The sequence below is a fragment of the Brachionichthys hirsutus genome, unplaced genomic scaffold, assembly GCF_040956055.1.
Source record: "Brachionichthys hirsutus isolate HB-005 unplaced genomic scaffold, CSIRO-AGI_Bhir_v1 contig_1388, whole genome shotgun sequence".
NCBI lineage: Eukaryota > Metazoa > Chordata > Actinopteri > Lophiiformes > Brachionichthyidae > Brachionichthys > Brachionichthys hirsutus.
This window is the reverse complement of record NW_027180749.1, coordinates 1,398-14,869: the sequence shown is the minus strand read 5'-3', so window position 1 is coordinate 14,869 and position 13,472 is coordinate 1,398. Positions and strand designations below refer to the sequence as shown.

The window sequence follows — 13,472 nt, the reverse complement described above, 5'->3', positions numbered from 1 at the left end:
CATTAGGTTGTGTCCGTGTGAAATGGGGGTGGAAACACAGTAAAAGTGTGTATTTTCTCTTTCACTCCACCTGTAAAGGTGCATCCGTCCTGCACCGGGACGTTACCCGACACCAGGAAGCAAGTCGGGCTGACAAAGGTCAGAGCACGACACGGTCGCCCTTGGCTTTATATGCCCAGATCTGCTCCACAGCATGAATGTGAATTGTGCCTTTTGTTCCTCTGCAGGAATATTCAGCGTGAAACAAAAGGCGACTGTTTTCATTACTCACGAGTGGACAAGGTGAGGGTCGCCGTGAAAAGGTCGACATCTGGAGCTCATTCATCCAGCAGCAGCAGCAGAAAGGGGTCATCTCGCCCCCACGAAGCTTTTCACGACTATCAAGGGCGTGCAATGGTCCGGTTGATCCGGAAACACGCAGAGATCCACAGATCCACGTGCACGACGGTCGAGTCGGGGTCAAGGACGAGATGCAATCGGCGTCAGTCAAACCTGTATTCAGCTGTTTCACATGACTTTAGTTGCATTTAAAATGCCACCCGAGGCTCATTTTCATCCTTAAATCAGGTTCAGTCGGTCAATTCGTGTAAACGCAGGCGTCTCCTGCTAGCGAGACTCGTCCTTGTGCGTCTCTGTCCTACCGACAGACGGCCGGTCCTCGTTTTCGGAGTAGCATTTAAGCAGATTTAACAGAGACTCGGGCTCATTCTTCTAAAAAACACATTTATTGCAAAGGCTCATCTTTTAGCTGTATTGAATATGATACAGCAGAAGTTCTGTATCTGTACAATTCCCTCGGATGCCTGGAGAGAAAGTCAAAAGATAACACCAAATAAAATAAAAAAAACAGACACAAAAGATGAGCTTCTGGGCACAAGCTTAAAATCACCGGGCTTGCGTCGGGATAAAAGGCCGAACAAAATAATTTCATTAAAAAAATAATAATTAAATAACATCAGAGCGGTCTTGAAATGTCAGGGGTCAAGGTCAGACCCCGGTGACCTTTAACACCATTAAAGTACCAGAAGAGCACAGACCATTTGCCTGTAAACAGAGGGGGCGGGGCTTCTGCTGTCCTCCAGCCACACTGAACACTGCGAAACAGCAACTGATTCTGAAGCGACGTCTCCACCTCATCATCAATCCTGCTGTTCAGGGAATGTTGGAGCGGAACATACGATCCAGCCTAGAACTGACTCGTGTCCTTCCACCAGCTGGGCAGCGGCAATGCTTAGAGCAAACACACAACCACCCGCTTACAGATTCACTCTCCACCCCTCACACACACACACACGACCAGCGTTAAATGATGAAGCGTGTGACTGTGTGTGTGCGTCTCCAGCACATACAGGAACAAGGTATTTCTCTTTCCCAAGCGCAGATGGAGACGGCCCTCAGAGGTTCGTCTCGTCCCATGTGGGGTCGTTCATGCTCTTCAGCACCTTCCTCACAACCTTTTCTAGATCCTTCCGTGCTCTTTGCTCTTCTTCCAGTGACCGCTTCATCTTCTTGTTATCCTGTGTGGTAAAACGATCCAGTCATTCATGTTTGCTGCAGCCACAAATTTATATCCAGGTGTCACAAAGTGTATTTAAGCCCTTTTGCCGGCAGCTAGAATTATGCCTACACTTTCGTTGCTAACAATCGGTCCAACCAGCTGATTTCATATGGAAGACGGATCAGGTGAACCCGGTTCTTCACAGAACATCCCAAACATTCACCTGCTTCAGCTCCTGAACCTCGTCCCTCAGGGCGTACACCACATCCACCAGGCTCCTTAACAACAGAACACCGGGTTAACAGACCGGTGACGCCAGACAGGGGCTGATGCGTCAAAGAACAAGGGTCAATAGTTCACGGACGTGTCGCCAGCGAGTCACGGAACACACACGGGGGGGGGGGGGGGGGGGGACCAGAGGGAACCCACGGGGAGAACATACAAATTTGCACAGGTAGGATTTGAACCCGGTACCTTCTTGCTGTGAGGCGACAGTGCTACTCACTGCACCACCCTATAACAGTAACTTTGCCCGAATATTTTATTTAATCAATGAACCTGAGCCCTGAAAAGGAACATGAACGGAGAAGTCTTACTTTTCTTCCACTGCACTCTGTCCGTTTCGACTGGGACCCTCTATCAGGACCTTCCTCTCACGGGGGATGATCACATGAAGTCCGGTTTCCGTTAGCGGCCCTGTTTCAAAACAGAAGAGCACTCAATAATGGGCAGTGTGCTCGTCTCAGCTTCAGGACAGCCTTCATCGGTAGCCGTAGGGGGGGGGGGGGCATCATGCAGAGAGCAGATACCAGACGAGAGCCAGAGGGAAGAGAGAGGAAGTTAAGATACCACACAAACACACACACAGACAATTTATCCACATTACAATTCTGTCAATCTGAAATGAATTGAAACGCGCACATCTTTCCCCCCGAACAACAACAACAATCAAATCTGCCTTTTCAACAAATCATCACAATTCCAGTCGAGTGTCTACCAAATGACAGATTTATTCAGAACTCATATTACAGCGTTTGGGACTTGAACATTTCAGCAGTGTGGAACAAATACACCGACGGCGCTGTCACGATGAGACACGGCCACGAGCGAACCGAGTACAGCATTAGAGCACATAGAGCGCGGCGTCCTCGCCCCGCCTGACCCACAGGTTGACTTCTTAAACCCACAGAATACACCCGTCACAAAGTTTAGGACATGACATACGGACAGTGCTCAAATGCTCTGCAAAGGTAGAATGGATTTCTTTAGTTTTTTCTTGCTCCGTATTTACAGAAAGGGAGACGATGTGCTCTTATATTTCAAGTCCACTCTGACAGTATTCTGAGGTTCAATGAGTAACTCGCATAGAAACGATCTTGTGTAGTTCAGGTCTTCTGTTCCTGTTATTTTAATCCACACAGATATGATCATTTACACTACAAATGAGCATTTACTTTACAGCAACACCGAATACTTAAGTCTACCATTAGGACTATATCGTACACACCCTAGGTAGAAGACAGAAAGTACAGAATTCAACAGACTCTATCCCCACACCCACTGGCCCTTTACATGATTGTGCAAATGAATTCAAACACTTCTTGTTGTAATTTTCAGTGTAAACTTTGACATAGACGAATGTTAAAAAAAAAAAAAAAAAAAATGATTCTTCCGGGGATCATTTTGTAAACATTGACATACAGAATCAAATATAAATAAAAAAAACAAAACAACAACATCTGCATACAAAAGAAGGAATACAATAAAGAAATACTTTCTGAAACAGCAGAAAGTACTGCAACATGGACCGACGTACATCATTCGCATTTCTCGCTGTAAAAGGAGATTAGAACCTAAGCGGATGCCAACCTGTACTTTTTAATAGTAATACTGGAAAAATATTTCTTCATAAAAAATAGTCATCGATGCAGGAGACATGGGAAACGCCACACGCCAGACAGCGCAGGCGCGTAGTCCGGATTATGAGGCCATCGGCGCTACTTTGTTGTAACACGAGGGCTGTTTGTTTTTGATTTAACAATAATCTGGTCAGATTACCAGACTTCTGTAATGGCTACCCCCTTCATAAAATAGTTCAATGCCCATTTTTTGTCAGAGTTTTACGACAGGATTGGAACCACTCCCGCGTCTTAAATCACAAGCCAGACTCAGACAAGTCGAGAGAAAAGCTAACTGCAATCAGATTCCCTTCCCTTCCCTGCGTACGCTAAACTATGCTCTCCTGTATCTGAAACCAAAATATATGTTTTTAACAGATCCGAGAGTGGCATCATGCCCCGTCATCTAACTCTCCAAACCCTCTCACAAAATGTTGAACTATTCCTTTAACTCAGAGAAAAGAAGAAGACGTTTAGATTTGTCCTCTCAGACTTCAGCTGTTAGGCAGTATTTTGCAGTTTTGTATTTTTATTGTAAGACTGAGATGCTGTTTAAATGGATTAATTCTAATTAACTTTGTTCATGAACGGACTTGAGGTTTCAAACCAAATATAAATGCAACCCTGTAGAACCAATGACAGATGGTGAAGATCAGGCTTCAAGGGATGATGCTTAGACTATGTAATACAGTAAATTATTGAAATGAATCCTTAAATTTTGGTCAATTCTTAAAAAAAACATTCTTACTTAATTCTCAGGAAGCTATCTAGAGCTAAAGTATTCATCATTGTCTGATATTGATCCCGTTAATTAACTGGAATTTAGTTTGTGATTCACACAAGACTGAAATGTTCTTGATCGCAAACATCGTTTTCAGAGATGTCTTCACTCCATTGAAGGTGGAATAGGGACGTCTCCGGATTAGACTAACAAGAACACTGATCCTGAAGAGGCCCTTGTGCTAGGGTGTAAATGGAATTTCAATGTTTGCAGTGTAAAAAGTGCAGAACTATGACAATAAAAACTCATCTTAATATTGACTCTTAAAACATTATTTTTTCAAAGCTGCAAGAATCACAAGCAAAATGCCAAAATTTTGTTTGAAATCACTGAAAGCAGAGAAAATTATTTAAAAAACCAGCCAATCAAATCAATTTGCAAGGCTGCATACAAAAAGGGGTTTTCTTGAATTAAGGTTGAACTGATCATTTCATTCATTTTAACTAATCCGCTAGCGTTACCGGTACACCAACTGGACAGAGGAGAGGTTTAAGTTCCAGTAGCAGCAACTTCAAATAAGGACAGTCTCGGTCTAGTTAAAAAAAAAAAAAAAAGTGGCTTTTGGTTTTGTGGAATGTTACATTTTATTTGCTTTGCGCTGTCAATGTGAATAAAAATCCAAATTATGAAAAAAGAAGTTCAGGTATTTAATTTGAATGTTGCTATATTGCCAGGAGATGAATGTGTGTATGGCATCTGTGCTATGTTTGAGCATGTCTGCTCTAAAGATACAGGAGAGAAGTAGTAGATGACAAACAGAATACACTCGTTCCTGGATTACATCTGAATATCAGACAGGAAAAGATCTGCCCCCCCCCCCTTTTATCCCTCCCTTATATTCCACTCCGACATCCCTGTACTCCCCGCAGAGAGTGGTGGTAACATTCAAGATAAATGAACAAGAAATAGCTAAACATCTACCGCATGACGACGACACAGAGAGGAGGCACGTAAAAGGGAAAGTGGCAAGGCAACAGGGAGATGTCCGAAACATCTGAACACAAATAGTTAAAATAAATAAAGTAAATAACTTAAAAATATCATAGAAAATAAATACATAAATAAAAAAAAATGTTGTTTATTTGAATACATTGAAGATAAGAGAGGTAAGCACGCTGTACTTTACATTACAGCACAGTGTGGCAGCACCGTGCGTTCTTTAGTTCTGGTGAGAGATGCAGCTCTTACGCGGCACTGAACCCATCCTGTAACTGTGGGTGGTCCAGATGGAGTCATAGTCAGAGTCCTCCGAAAGGTCAGAGGACAATTCAGGCCGTGGCACGCTGCTACGGCGGCCCGGAGAGTCCATACAGGACCGGTCCACGTCGGCCAACACGTGGTTGTGCATCAGGTCAGTGCCTTGCCAGGCTGGTCGGGGTGTGCAGGGTTTTGGTGGTGACAGTGCAAATGAAAGGGGGGGGGAAATGGTAGGCAGAAAAGAGCGATGGTGCAAAACGACGACAACGACAACAAATGGTAAATCACAAAAACCAGAGTGGTGCAGGACGGGATTATTTAAAACAGAATACATGGAGGGAAAAAAATATAGTACAGCATGGGAAAAGCAATGGCAAGAGAGAAACAGAAGAAACTCAAGGTAAAGCAGAGAAATGCCAACGAGTGAGGAGAGGAAGACAGGAAGAAAGATACTGTTAAAAAGATCAGTTCAGAATGCCAGTGTTAAAGAAAGTTACAGAACAAAGGTGCAGCAGCGACAGCGTAGTCGGTGCCGTCAGCGCTTCTCTTCTTTTGAGCATGCACATGTGATAAGAGTTGGTTTTCTTACTAGAGTTAAGAGTCTGCCTAGTTTTGGCACTGGTACAGTACGCCTCAATAACTTTCAAGATCTGGGCGTCTTCCTCCAGAGCAGCGGTACCTGAGAAAGACAAGGCGAAAGGCAAGCGCTTTATTCACAGCCGCAGCTCTGCATGCACAAATGACAGCGTGTGCAACAGTTGGACATAGGAAATGCTAAGTTTTAGCATTTTATGCAAAAGACAAATGACTAAAGGGGGAACCAGCAAGTCTGGATGGAAGAAAGCAAATTGTTTTCCAGTGTTCTAAAGCTCAGTAATCAATAATAATATAGCTTGTTTGTTATATCACATTAAATTGTATGTGTGTAAGATAAAATATATGTATATTTTCACACGATCGTGATAATGATGATTACACAATCAGTCAAGAAAGATGTTAAACGTACTCTTCCTCAAAGCAAAGTCTTCCTCAGACTGTTTCCTCTCAGGCTTGCGTTTAGGAAGAAGTTTCTTGACACTCTTAGGACTTTTACTGAGATCCTGTACATCAGGGGCGGAAAAGGGCGATTGAATGCCAATCAATGAATTGTCATAAAATAAAATACTGAAATGTGTTCCTGCCGGTATAAAAACAGTCTCTCACTTCCTTGTAGCACAGGGCCGCAGAAGGCCGTAAAGGGGGTGCGGGCCGCAGACAGCTCAGACTCCAGGGTTTGGGGGTGTTAGGTGGCTCTAGTGGGCCCCACATCATGGTGCTCGAAAGAGATGTTCCATGGGAGGAGGGGTGAGGCAGGGTGTGGTAGGTGGGAGCCACTGTCATGGCCCTACCCTCGGCGTGCCGGGATGGGGTGAGCGGGTGAGACGGGAGCTGCGAAATGAAAGGAAACAACGAGATTCATCAGAAAAACGACCGGCCTGACAGTCACTTCCTTCTGGCAGTAACAATTCCAGCTCGTAGTTGTCAGGGAGTCAATTCCTTGCTGCTAGGTTTGAATGCTTTGCACACATTTTAAACCCAGCAGCATAGAAGATCTATAAAGTCTGAACTAATGTCATCATTAACAGACAATGTTTTCAAACTGAATGAAAGAGGCCATTTGTGCAAATGCCTGAACATAATGATACTCGTAAGCCCCAGAAAGTTTGGGATACAATTAAAAGAATTTCCACGATATACTAATCACTTCTACTTTCCATCTATTTGCGGCTTTTTATCCAGAACCCGACACGTACAGCACATCCAGGTTAAGACTGGATAGGATAAGGGGCGGGTCTTCCTGCGGACCCACTGCCTGGTACACGCATTCACAGGTTACACGATCATTTGTCAAACAGTTACTTCTAGACAAAATACCGGAAAACTGATGGAGGCCAAATATTTATTTGATAAATTGGTATTCAGGTCAATAAATGTAGCAACCAGAATCCTTTCACAGAGCTTACAGGCATTTAGTGAGGCAGCCAATAGCATGTCGGCGTTGGGTTTCAACCACATACTATAAATGAAACTGTGTGAGTGTTGGCGTTGATGTGCTGACCGTGTGGCAGGGAACAGTGAGTGGCTTGTGGCTGGGTGCTGCAGCAGCAGTGTGTTTGATCTGTCGGGTTAGGTGCTCCACCCAGTCCTGCAGGTCCTGCTGGTGGGTGCACACCACCTGGAGGCGATCAAACATCGTGCCTGCAGGAACAGACGGTGTTGTTGAATGCCTGATGTATAAATAAGTCACATCCTGAATCCTGCCCGTCTCAAGCTGCCTCACCGTTGAGCTCAAAAGCGTTTTTATGGGCTTCACAGTCTTCTAGTTTATTCACCGTCATGCTGGCGAGGGGCAATTTCCCCTGCAGGATGGAAAGAGATGCAGCCTTTCAGGCACACGTCTACTATTAAAGGGGCAGTCAGCTGATCCTGGGGAATGTTTATTCCTTACCTGGAATATGAAGCCACTCATTCTGGGGCTGGCAGACAACATGAGGAGAACGTGAGGGAAGAGCATGAGGTAACGCTCAGTCTTCTCCTGCCGAACAGGAATAGATCCAAGAAATACTTGAAGTGAGTTCTCTGGTGAAGCGTTAGGCCTTTTACTCTATACATGATCTGTACAGCAGCAAACCAAGAAGAGGACTTGGACATAGCAGTTAAAGCCCTTGTGTTAACTATTGCTTACTTTATATATTTTACTTGAAATCGCTAAACTACTTACTCCCGAGAAATTTCTCAGACCATTAACACGACGGATGTGATTAAACAAGTATCTTATTCGTTGTTTACTCCCATTGTCTTCAGTTTCATCCTGTGATTTCATCAAAGTGAATCTCTGACATAAACTGCTTTCACCGATGCAACTAATTCTCTCACGTCACTCAAATCACAGCGTAACCTAGAATAAAGCCTTTAAGTGAGGTAGTTAGCGAATCCTAATGGAGAGGAATGCCTGAAAATATGTCACTTTTGACAGAACTCTTAAAGAGCGGAGCGCCCTGGTCACAACGAGCGATCATTAGAAGCTGTTCTCAGAACCTTTTCATTTCATCACCTTCACTTTGCAGAGGCTTTTGTCCAAAGAAATTCATTAGTGCACTCGTTTTATTCACCATAAAGGTTTCAGTGCACTTAAGGTGTCGCAGTAAGAAGAACTGATTCTACTCTAGTTAACTTATTACAAATACATTATCTTAGATTAAGTTACATGAACGCAGAAAGACGGTGACGATTAATCTTTCTAATTACTCTTCATTTCATTTCTCTTTTATACTACAGCTGTGATTAACCCTGCGAGATGCATGGAATGTGTTACATGAGCTTAAAAATAAATATTAATTTTGATCTGAATTATTGTAAAAAATAAAATAAAATGTGGGAAAAATGAGAAGAGACGACATCAGCTGCAGTTTGTATCAAAATGCATGGCAGGCAGTGGCGGCCGATGGTACCTCTGAGCCGGGACTCTGGACTAAGACCTGGCTCATGTAGAGGACAGAGCCCAGGGTCTTAATGTCGTCCCCCTCCCACAGCCGGATATTCTCAGTGAGGATCTGCAGCTCCAGTTCCTTGCGCTTCCGTCTCTCCTGGCACAGAGTCTGACACAGTGAAATCAATAAAGAGAGCTTTAATGCCTGTTATTAATCCATTTTACTTCTTATTAAATCTGGTAACATGCTACATCTGAGAGAAGAAGAACCGAGAGCAGCTTACAGACACATTTTTGAAAGATGCCATGCACTTCTGAATGTCTGGCCGGTCAGGATGACCCTCCTAAAAACAGAATGAATGAAACACGGCTGTTAAACACGTGTTATAACACAAGCGCTCTGTGCAGCCGCTCGGATACAAACCTCCATGTGCCTCTCCAGCTCCTTCAGTAAGTTGGGGTACTTGTCAAGTCTCATAAAGGGTTTACTGAGGCCTGTAGTCAGGGTGAGGATCCCCGGAGTGACTGCACCCCTCCCCTCCATGAACTCTCCCAACACATCTCTGCAAGGGGAGGGAGAGATCGTGAGACAAATTAAAACATTGAATGGTTGCATCAAGAAAGCATTTTATCTGTACGCCATGCTGGTACCTCTCCCGTATACTCCTAAGGTGAACTGGATTTCCCTCATGGGAACAAACAAACCAAGACCGGTAAAAACATGACCTCCTTGGCGGAAGTAAACAGCAGAATGCGATTAAATCTGACACTGAGATTAACCTGGTTTCATTTTCTAACTTGGTAATTGGTGTATAACTTTAATGGTATATAACGTTTAAGGAAACAAACACATTTTGAGAGACAGAGACACAAGTCAAACCAGCATTTTAAGAACGATAGAGCTTGACGCTAACCCATTACTGAAGGACAGATGGACAAAGGGACAGATGTAATCCATGACAGCATGATAGAATGAGCATCCAACAAAAACTCCAGTCCCGTTTCCGTATTCCGATACAAATGGCTGCTATCCTTTGTAACACAAAAAAAAACCTCCTACTTCACTCCTTGCTGCTGCACAACAACAGTTTGAACAGATATTTAAACTCCATACCCATATTGCGTGAGCACGTTCACTGCAGATGGGTGGTTGGAGCAGTAACCGGCATAAAGGGCCTTCATCTGTGGCATGAGGTTGAGGAAGAAGCCTCCCACTCTTTGCTGGATCTCCGGAAGCCTGACGAGAAAATACAAAATCACATTCATAAAACGCTTCAGGCAAGAAAAGAGCCAGGATATGCGTGTTTTTAAAAAATTAAAATAAGAACAACAGCAAGCAGCCGTTAGCTAGCAAGAAGAAGAAACTCAGTTGACGTCTTCAGACTGGGGAGGAAGGACGAGTCTGGGAGGTCCCTCTCTTCTGAGGAGGGGATGTAAACCGTTGTATAATAGGCAAGGCAACTGGTGCGTGTGCGTGTGTGTGTGTGTGTGTGTGTGTTGTTGTTTGTGTTCCCTGCAGGGGGTAGGCTAGTACGCTCCAGTAGTATAAATACTGCAATGCAGGGAAGCTGCAGTACATGCTAGAAGTAAAGTGTAACAGTATACGATTTCTAAATCTGAGGTTTAAATCAAACTCCCTGTAGTTCAGCCAGCTCAACACTCAGTCTGCTGCAGTGGGGGGCTGAGATGGAGGGGAGGGACTAACTTGGTGCACTCCTCCAGCGATTGGACGAGCATCTGCTGGAAGGTGCTGATCTCTTCCAGGTTTCCCAGGATCAGGGCAGCGTCTGAGCAGCTCAGCCTGGAGGAAGAGGAGTCAAGCAGCTAAAATGTTCACGTCTCCTGATCCGGGTTCTTCTCCTGCAACAATAACACGAAGATAACTCGGCGCTGTTTTCATCGGACTTCTAGTCGTACCTGTCGGAGCTCTGAAGGGGTCGCAGGTAGTTTGTCAGAATGCTCTGGAGGTCCTTGGAGTATTCAGTCTCTGTTTCTAAAATGTTCTGCAGCACCTGATGATGATGATGAATATATTTATTAGATAGAATGTTAGAGTACAAGTACAGTCACACAGTAGCATGTATTTCAGTACAAGTACAGTCACACAGTAGCATGTATTACAGTACAAGTACAGTCAAACAGTAGCATGTATTACAGTACAAATAACCTCAAACATCCTGTCTAAGAGGAGCATTTCAAAAAAGCCCTTGCGGGCTTGTTTCCGTTGAAAGTCCTTCGTACATAAATCATCCACAAAAAACAATACAAATAACAATACAAATAAAAATAAATCCAATATTAAATTACGCAATTGATGCAACGTAACATTAGAAAGACAAAAATAAAATGTTATTACACCGCCAGTGCAAACTAACAATTAATCTAAAATAAATTACACCACTGATGCGAGATGACAATAAATAACTTACATAAATTACAATAAATTACTAAAGCAATTAATACGTGCAATTAATACGATGCAAATAAGAAAAAACAGCTTCGATATTATTTATTGAATTTTGTATATTTAACAAATTATTGCAAAAAATGGTTAAAAAAATTTAGAACCTTTTTTTATACTTAAATATTGACATTAGAATTGCTTCTATCCAACTGGAACACCAAAATAAATTACATTGTGAGTTTATGATTGATTACATTTAGTTTGTTTGTCTCTGATTAAATCTATGAACTGTTTTGCAAAAAATGGGCAATTCAAAATTCACAAGATCACAAGTTCAGAACATTTTGAGTAATCCTGCTAACAGTCAAAGCAACACATGGGAGGAGAAGCACAGCTCCGTGCTCCAGCTAAACCAGGCATCAAAACAAGAGTGAGGATCCTTAAAGGCAAACATGCCGTTAGTGTAATTAGATTTTTAATAAGTACCGACTGGAATCCTTACAAGGTTATAGTAGGTCTTGCTGATTGCTGAGGTGTCAAAGCCCTTGGGTGGGCTCTTCAGAGTGCCAGACTTGGGGGACACTTGTTTGTCTGAGACCAGAGACAAAAGAAATTAATCAGTGCACAAAAGTCTACCGAGCATGACTGAACGTCGACTGACACGGAAAATCAGCAAGGCATTACAACCCTGAAACATGCTCATCATGTCTCGTTCGTTTTAGTGATTTTGTTCCAATTACGGTCGTCTTTCTTTTGTCTAGTGAAACTATGACTGTCCCGTTTGTGTATTGCAAACACAATCAGCTGCTGATCTGTGCAGGCTCGAGTTTATTAAACCGACGGCGCCTAACGTGGACAGAAACAATCGTTTAAATGTTCAGAGACAAAATAAATCAGAGGCTCAGATTTTGATCGTCTCTCGCCACCATAAGCAGGTTCGCGAGTGAGAATAAACAGGCCTCGAGACGCAGCAGATGTAAGACAGCGTTGCTGACATGAGGCCAGATGGAACGGTAGGACGATGGTAACAGAGGATGCTGTTTACCGGCTGCTTCTGTCTGACTGCTTAAAAGGATTTCATCTCTCCTGCCGCTCTTTCACACCCTCGCGGGGGAGGACGGCCGTATTCAGAAATGTGTTAGCATGAAGGATGTCGCCGAAGATGTAATGAAACGCCACGCTAATGCACTAACAGCGACACATCACTGATGCTGAGGTACCCACCCGAGCCTTTGAGCTCACGGGCATAGTTGCTAGGAAACCACCCGGTCCTGACGCCGAGCGTCCCCTCCCACCAGCCCCCGTCCTCCTGACGAGTCACGCTGATGATATCACCCTTGTCGAAGGTGAGCTCATCCTCGTTGGTCTGCTGGAAGTTGAAGCGCGCCTTGACCAGCAGCTGCTGCCCACTGTTTTCAGACATGTCCTAAAGAAAGGGGGGGGTAGAGCAGAGACGTGAGAGGAGAGCAGGACGGCTTTCACGAAGAAGGGTTTTATAATAAAACAGATCAAACTAGCGAAGCACCGAGAGAGCAGCTCATTCCCCTCCTAACTGGATCGACACCGTCCACACGGTGATCTGGATCATCGTCAAAGAGTTCTAAATTGTTCTTGGTATCTTTATACACCAACCATGAAAAGTAAACGTGAATCAGAGTCGATGTGTGTTTGTCACTGATTTTTTTTTGTCAATGTCAAAATTGAATATTTTTTCCTGACCGCATTCTGGATCCGATATGGATGAAATTCGGTGGTGAGATGGAGGCCCCCGCCCTACATGACTGCGTCAAATTCTAAATACATCGGTCAATTATCAATCGAGATATTGAGGAACACATTTTGAAGCTCCATTGACTGCAATGCTCAAGTGATCCAGAATCCGGGATCTCTTCTGGATCTTCACCAAAATCTAATCTGTTCCTGGTAACATTCCCAACAGTTCCTGACAATTGTTTTTTCTTTGATCAACAAACCCGAGACATGAAGAAAGATCTGACAGCAGTGAAACAATTGCTACATTCACTTTGTTGAAGTACATTCCTCTATTGATCAAGTATTATATGGAACTGCGCTTTGATTAACAGAACCCAACAATATAATGTAATTAAATACGACACCTAGACCATTAATTATATTCAACTACATTATCTGAACTTGATGGGTGATAATGTCACAGAGCCCAAGTTTAAACGACTCACACGTGTGGCGTTCCTAAACTCGGTTGT

General features: G+C 43.6%; 1 protein-coding gene across 1 annotated transcript; it reads right to left on the bottom strand.

Moving 5' to 3' along the window:
• Positions 1 to 1,271: 1,271 nt before the first annotated feature.
• Positions 1,272 to 12,670, bottom strand: LOC137916632 (rho guanine nucleotide exchange factor 7-like). The gene is made up of 18 exons (XM_068759607.1): positions 12,472 to 12,670; positions 11,750 to 11,838; positions 10,761 to 10,855; positions 10,549 to 10,644; positions 9,958 to 10,080; positions 9,268 to 9,406; positions 9,128 to 9,187; positions 8,866 to 9,012; positions 7,863 to 7,949; positions 7,695 to 7,773; positions 7,473 to 7,612; positions 6,578 to 6,802; positions 6,381 to 6,474; positions 5,964 to 6,053; positions 5,366 to 5,545; positions 2,095 to 2,194; positions 1,722 to 1,776; positions 1,272 to 1,517 (listed from the first exon to the last, which is right to left on the bottom strand). Exons 1-18 carry the CDS (start codon positions 12,668 to 12,670, stop codon positions 1,395 to 1,397), a joined length of 2,121 nt encoding a protein of 706 aa, XP_068615708.1. The 3' UTR covers positions 1,272 to 1,394.
• Positions 12,671 to 13,472: the final 802 nt, after the last annotated feature.

What these genes read in the sequence shown, in the direction of transcription:
- LOC137916632 (XM_068759607.1), bottom strand. Translation starts at nt 12,670, where the DNA reads ATGTCTGAAAACAGTGGGCAGCAGCTGCTGGTCAAGGCGCGCTTCAAC. An exon ending in AGCTGGAGAGGCACATGGAG is followed by an intron (nt 9,188 to 9,267) that starts GTTTGTATCCGA and finishes TTCTGTTTTTAG; the next exon opens with GAGGGTCATCCTGACCGGCC. An exon ending in TCCAGAGTCCCGGCTCAGAG is followed by an intron (nt 7,950 to 8,865) that starts GTACCATCGGCC and finishes CCTGTTCGGCAG; the next exon opens with GAGAAGACTGAGCGTTACCT.